This window comes from Mus pahari, chromosome 4 (genome assembly GCF_900095145.1).
Source record: "Mus pahari chromosome 4, PAHARI_EIJ_v1.1, whole genome shotgun sequence".
Taxonomy (NCBI): Eukaryota; Metazoa; Chordata; class Mammalia; order Rodentia; family Muridae; genus Mus; species Mus pahari.
Window position 1 is genome coordinate 139,442,156 of NC_034593.1, and position 7,623 is coordinate 139,449,778.

At 40.5% G+C, this 7,623-nt stretch overlaps 1 protein-coding gene across 4 annotated transcripts in view; it reads right to left on the bottom strand.

Moving 5' to 3' along the window:
• Positions 1-552: 552 nt before the first annotated feature.
• Positions 553-7,623, bottom strand: part of Miga1 (mitoguardin 1) — a 56,531-nt gene continuing 49,460 nt past the window's right edge. For all 4 annotated transcript variants that reach the window (XM_029537889.1, XM_021196400.2, XM_021196399.2 and 1 more), the window contains 2 exons: positions 5,848-5,964; positions 553-3,849 (listed from right to left, as the gene is read on the bottom strand). In XM_029537889.1, the coding sequence (XP_029393749.1) occupies positions 3,631-3,849; positions 5,848-5,964 (336 nt within the window). In that variant the 3' untranslated portion in view covers positions 553-3,630. The remainder of the gene's footprint in view (positions 3,850-5,847; positions 5,965-7,623) is intronic.

Sequence of the window (7,623 nt, forward strand, 5' to 3'; positions counted from 1 at the left end):
CTGTCTATGACCTGATCAATCTGATCATAGAGGTCAGCTCATAGACTTAACAAGTTTAAAAATAAAAAAGGGCTGGTAGTGCGCGCCTGTGATCCTGGCACTTGGGAAGTGCAGGCAAGAGAATCCAGGGTTGATCAGACACACACACTCTCTCTTTCTCTCTCTCACACACACACACACACACTCACTCTCTCTTATACACACACATTCTCTCTAACACATACACTCTCTCTCTCACACACACACATACACACAACTCACTCTCTCACATACACACTCTCTCACACATACACTCGCTCACACACACACATTCTCTCTCACACACACACTGTCTCTCTCTCTCTCACACACACACATTCTCTCTCTCACACACACACTCTCTCTCTGTCTCTCTCACACACACACTTACTCTCTCACACACACACACACACACTCTCTCACTCACTCTCTCTCACACCCCACTTCATCAGCTTACTCTGCATGATGACCTTATTCACTGAAACCTTTCAATTAAAACAAGAAACCTGAAACTTTATTAATCACAATGCTGTCTTTATTCCCATAGTAGCACAAACAGTATTTGGTAGTATTCTACACTTGATCTCAGTCTTCTTTTCTCTTTGCCTCCCTCTGTGGCCTCATGGGAAAGGGCAGGCCTACGAAGGCGTCTGTGATCACACCTCATAGAGTGTTACTAATGCAGCCTGCACGTCACTAAGACACCATCATTGGTTTATTTGGCCGGGACAGAAAACACACTCACTGCAGTGCCTGTGAGGGACGGTGCTGTCGTCTGCCACTGCAGTGATGCACTTTATACCGATTAGTGAGTTCCATCCTTACAGTGAAGAAACAGATACGCTGAGGTCAGTCAAGTAGACTGTGACATGACACAGTCGTTAGGAACAAAGCAGTTCATATTCCATTTATCACAGGGCACATAAACACTTTCACATACATATTTCTTAATTTAAAAATGCACAGATTTTAATTCAGGCTAATTCTCATACTTTAAAATTACAGTCCAACTAATTATGTTAATTATTAATAATGTTCATATTAAAAATAAAAACCAGTGTTATAACATAGCTTCCAGTCTGGTCATGACAGGCCATGGAGTAGCTCACCCCCACTTTCTCATCCTTCCTCTGGCCTTCCTCATTTCTAGGCTAACTTCTGCAAAGAAAGTAGGAAAGGCTATATCTTAAAGCACAGAAACATTTGTAAATACAATAGTCAGTTCAACAAATCAATAGAATCATGATGAAAACTATTTCAGGAGACAGATGCAGCTCTTTGGAGCTGACTTTTACAGAACAGAAAACTTGGCTTCTTGTAAAAGGAGAGACTTCTGCTTTGTCATTCCATGAACGTATTGTTAACCTTTGGGAAAAAATAACTACCTTTTTAGTTGAAGCAAGACAAACAAAGGAAAATAAATCAACTGAATTTTTATCAGTTTTTCTTCCAGAAAAGAGGAAGCGGCTATGTTCTCAGGATCAACTCTCTGCCGGCGCACACTTTGCGCGTGGTAGCTCTCGCCAGTTAACCCCACGAGTCCACTAGGCTGGCCTTCCTTTTTCCCTAACAGGCTCTAGCCTAGCGTGACCTGTTTTCATCTGTTAAAGCATTGCTTCTTTATTTAATTTTAAGGCAAATAAAAACTGGTATGTATATCTTAAGTATTTTCAACAGTCAGAGCCAGAGATGTTCTTTTTAAAAAGACATTTTCCTTTAAAAAGTTAAACTTTCCCAAACCCCCCACCAAAGATTTTTCTCCTACATTTATTGCTCCCAGATTTTATTTGGTCATTCTTATCTCTTTTATCAAAGGCCACAAACGATCTTGTTTATATTCTAGTTAAACCAACCCTTTCTTGAAGATGGGCAATTTATTTATTTTTTAACTAAAATGTAAAAACAGAGAGAAATCAAACACATTTTAGAAAGGTCACCCACCAAGATCATCTCACAGCACTGTTACTGTTCCACAGTGCAATTCTTCCACACTGTCTCAAGGGGGACTTTCCCCCACTATCTCTGTTTACAAAAACCACAGGACAGAACACTTACAACTCCAATGAGTAAGTGACTGTAATCCACAACTGTCTTGCTCATGTGGTAACAGGAAGGCACGCACACGTGTGTCACTCACATCGGTGACATCTCATAGGTAAGAACATCTACTGTGAACATGTAAGGGAAGTCAGGCTCAGTGCGCTTTGTCCACAGGCAGACTCACGCCCGTGGTCAGGAAATGGAGGGTGAGGGAGAAGGTCAGGCAGTGTGCACTGAGGACACAGGTGTACAGCCTAAGCCTGACACACTAATGGCACGGGTCTAAGTCCTACATCTAAAACTGATTTACATAACTGTTATGTACCTTTACATTTAAAATCTTAAAAAAGTAAACTTCTTTTCACTTTTTATTTTCTCATCATTAACCTTAATCTAGGCACTTTAATCTAAAAACGTATTATTTAAAAACCCATTTCACATCCTTCTGTACAGTTCACTCTTAAAATCAATGCAGCCCACTTTAGGATAACAAGTCAGTGAATCCAATCCACTGGTGAAAACATGGTATATGATCTTAAAGCAAAATTAATGAGACCTCGAAAATATATAATGTACTTTGAAGTTACTTATAATAACATGGTTGCTCATTTATCATAAGGACATTAAAATATACTCCCATAACATTTAAAATATTTGTGTTTTACATCTGAGAGAAAAATTCCTTTAAAACCTAAGTTCAAAGTATGAGTATTTTTAAAATTTATGCATAACATGACAAACTTTTAATGTGATAAACTCTCTATGTGATTAAAAGTTTGTTTTGTGAAAGGAAAGAGGAAATTATCTTATTCTAAAGTTTAATACTTTAAGCCATCCTCAAAGTTACATTTAAAAGAGGATAATTTTTTAATTCATTTTTGGTAAATAAATTATATTTTCAAATTTAATATTCATCTGAGGGAAAATGAGATAAAATATTTCAGTGTCTCATAGCTTCAGAACAATAGTAATATCCTCTAGACTGCAGATGATCCATCACAAGACATGCGCTGTGAAGCACTTGCTTCATTCAGGTGCTTTTCATACACCAGAACTCTGAGGATGCCTTCTTTGATTCAAATACATTAGCAAATATACAAGCCGTAGGTAAACACCTCTATTGTCTAAATTCTATTCAGTGAAGAGGTACCTATGATTAGAATACATTTCAGGCAAAGTTAAGTACGTTGACACTAGAAGTTGTAGATTATTACACACATACGATCACCCTGGGCTAGTGTGTTCGTGAGGAGCAAAGCATCAAAGCATCAAGCCGTGTGCTGAGGATGGTACTGGACACTGCGGACTGGGGAGACAAGAACTCCTATAGCATTGGCTTCAATTCAAGCGACAGTCACAACATACACAACATTTCACAACTTAAATTATTACCTAAGGATTTTTAAAAAGTCTCTCTGGATCCATCGCATCGCTTCAGTGAGAAACCTCCTGCATACACGCAGGACAATCCCCGCCCATCCTGAGACTGTCCTCTCCCTGTAGATTCTGAGGCACTCACAGTCAGGAGTTACCCTAGAGCTCTGGACAGCATCCTCCAGCCACTTCTGGTACTTATTGTACTTTGGCTTCTAAGAGTGCAGTGGGCACAGCGTGGGAGTGTCCACTCGTGCAGGTAGTGGCTTGCCTCAGGGCATCTGCACCAAGACAGGTGACCAGCAGCTCCGTGCGGCGGATGAGTAAGTGTGTGAGGTCCTCTGCCAGCGTGTCTATGCTCGAATAGCGCACCTTCTCAAAGTCGAAGATGTCTTTGAGAAAGAAAAGAACTTGATTCTGGAAAAGGAATACACAGACATTGGCATTTAGTAGGCTACAATTTGTTAAAGCGTTGAATTGTTTACTTTTTTTTTTTTTTTTTTTTGAGACAGGGTTTCTCTGTATAGCCCTGGCTGTCCTGGAACTCACTTTGTAGACCAGGCTGGCCTCGAACTCAGAAATCCGCCTGCCTCTGCCTCCCGAGTGCTGGGATTAAAGGCGTGCGCCACCACGCCCGGCAAAGCGTTGAATTGTTAACACTGGACCAGACTTTAAACCAGGAGTCAGACATCTTAGTTCTAGGGCTGGATTCACATCTTATGGGCAAAGGATTTTGAACAAGTTATTTAACCTTTTGGATTGTTGTTTTCTATATTTTAAAATTTGTGCAAATATTACTTGCTCTTTGTGTGTGTGTGTGTTCTTTAAGCCATGATTTCTATGTGTAGCCCTGGCTGTCCTGGAATTTGCTCTTTAGACCAGGTTGGCCTCAAACTCACAAAATCTGTTGCCTCTGTCTCTCAAATGTTGGGATTAAAGGCGTGTGCCACCACGCATGCATGTTTACTACACAGGGTTGGCATAGGTCTTCTATGAGAAGTAAAAGCAGGACATAACTGTGAGCTGTTTACCAGATTTTCCTCTCAGGCCACTGCGAGTGCTTGGCCACATAGGCACAGAAAAAATGAGCCATTTGCAATGATCATAATACTTTTTTTTTTTTTTTTCTTTCGAGACAGGGTTTCTCTGTGTAGCCCTGGTTGTCCTGGAACTCACTCTGTAGACCAGGCTGGCTTCGAACTCAGAAATCCGCCTGCCTCTGCCTCCCAACATAATACTTTTAAATGTATATTTTTCTGCTAAAAAAAGACATAAATGAAAATGACAGTTTCATGTCTACCAGTGAGTGGCAGGTCTCGAGGAGTGTCACTTCAGGAAATCTGTACCCTGAAGCACATTAAAGTAAGTTGTTGACTTATTAAGCACTAGACCTCGGCTACAATGAAATGATGGAAGAGAATGAATTGCAAAGAGAAAGCCAGCAATATCCAACTTCAATCCTCAGACAGGGTATGTTAACAAGTACTACCAAGGCCATCCCAGAGTCCCTGAGCTAGCACCGTCTAGTGCCCCACTCTGACAAGAAAGATGGGAGTTGGAGACCTCAGGAGCTTGGCCACCAGCTCTACTCCACTGAAGCACACAATTTACAACTGGGAGGTTAAACAGACTAGCAACAAATTAATGAGTTCTAAATGACAAGAAAACGAAAATGTCCTAACCCATTTATAAAGCCGCTGTGTCAATAAAGCAAACAGATTTCTAGAAACTTCACAGTACAACAGGGCACTGTCCAAGCATTCTGATTTATACTCCTCTGGACTGTTGGACCCTGAAATTCAGTACCTCGATACTGCCAAACACAGAGGTTCCCCTGGTACTTTGCCAGCCAGAACACTTTGCAGTGAACTCTTTTTTTTTTTTTTTTTTTTGTTTTTGAGACAGGGTTTCTCTATGTAGCCCAGGCTGTCCTGGAACTCACTCTGCAAACCAGGCTGGCCTCGAACTCGAAAACCGCCTGCCTCTGCCTCCAGAGTGCTGGGATTATGCAGTGAACTCTTAACACTTTGGCAAGCAAATTTCAGACATGAGGACACAACTTTAAATTCTCATGTGAATTCTTACAACTTGGATTTCAACATTCCTTTCACCTTGTACAGAACTTAGTTGTGTATCTCAACACATCCATGTCTGCAGTATTTCTCATGTGTCGCTGTAATAGGTATTCCAAGACAGGAGAGAGTAGACAGTCAGTGGACCTGGGGAGTCTATTCTAACTGTAGGGCACCAGCTCTCTAAGGGACTGTTCTGTAATATTAACACTGGTATTACTGTCAGCAATTTATTACTGGTATTTAAATATAGAATTAGGAGACTTTTATAACTTTTCATGTTACAGAAAATTAAACAACTTTATTTTATTCTTTAAAACAAGGATTCAATGGCTAAACATACCTTAAAGAAGCAACATAAGTCATAGAGAGAATTTCTAGGACCCAAGAAGCCCCAGGCTAAGACAGGGCTGATATGTTCACAAATGGCATAAAAATGAGCGAAAAATCCATCTGAGATCTGTTGGGAAATAAAAGGCAATCAGTATATTTTATCTTCTTAAATGTACTTTCTCTAGTAACGAAACATAAACTGCTAGCCATTATGCGGTCACAAGTCTTTGGGAGCAGACTAAGGTTCCATCAAGAGACCGCCATTTGGAATGCTAACAGACTTAAAAGTAACCAAGAGTCAGAGGTTTATACAGGGTTCATACTCTAGCCAGCCGTCTCAGAGGAGAAGCAAACTCACCTCATAGAAATATGTTATTTTTAAAACTCTGGATCACCTCTTCCAACAAGGACAACCTACTTCAACAAGCCACACCTAATCCTTCCCAAACAGTTCATCAGCTGGGGACCAAGCATGCAAATATATAAGCCCACAAGGGCCATCCCCAGTCAAGCCACCACAGAACATCTTGGATTCTGCATTTAACTTCTACTTCATAAAAGCAATTATCACGTTGTACCAAGTTCTAACAATGATACAGCATTCTATGTAATTTTTAGGGATATTTTGACTAGTTTTCATGATTTGAAGGTTTTACTCAACTGTAGTGACCAAAGACCTCTCTAAAATAGGTGTTCCAGGATTAAGCATTTAATGACTAAGCATTAAGGCTTGAGGTGGAGCTCAGTAGGTAGACTGCTTGTCTAGCACACACAGTACCCTGGGCTTGATACCCAGCACCCTACAAGCCAGGTGGGGTGCAGCTGCAGTTTAACCAGGTGTGGTAGGGTGCAGCTGCAGTTTAACCAGGTGTGGTGGGTACAGATGCAGTTTAACCAGGTGTGGTGGGGTGCAGCTGTAGTTTTAGCAGGTGTGGTGGGGTGCAGCTACAGTTTAGCCAGGTGTGGTGGGTACAGATGCAGTTTAACCAGGTGTGGTGGGGTGCAGCTGCAGTTTAGCCAGGTGTGGTGGGGTGCAGCTGCAGTTTTAGCACATGGGAAGGAGGAGGAGGAGGGGAAGGAGGAGGATTAGGATTGCAAGGTCATTTCTGGCAACACAGAAGTTCCAGGTTAGCCTATAAACAAACACATAAACACATAAAGCATTGAGTTATTCTTACTAGAATTCTAACCTTCAGTTAAGAAAGTCATTATTAGCCGGACGTGGTGGCACATGCCTTTAATCCCAGCACTCAGGAGGCAGAGGCAGGCAAATTTCTGAGTTCGAGGCTAGCCTCGAGGTCTACAAAGTGAGTTTCAGGACAGCCTGGGCTGTACAGAGAAACCCTGTCTCGAAAAAGCCAAAAAAAAAAAAAAAAAAAAAAAAAAAAAGAAAGTCATTATTAAACTTTGTCATGTGACTGACTCTTCTTCTGAAAAACTGGTACATATATGTGCATTTGAAGAAAAATGAAGATTACTGAATTTCTAGTTTAGTAGATTGTAGATTTTTAAACTATGTTCTTAGGGTTCTCTGAATTGTGGTGCTTGATTCCATTTTAATCTCTAATTTTTATTAATTTGGGTCTTATCTTTCTTTTGGTTAATTAGTCTAAAGGTTTGACAATCTTTAAAAAAAACAGAACTTTTGAATTGGTTTTATTCCATTTTATTTTGATTATCTTTTCCCACCTATGGGCATTGTTTGTCCTATTTTTCTGAAGCCTTCAGATGCATCATTAAGTAATTTCTAAGATCTCTCTCTCTCTCTCTCTCTCTCTCTCTCTCT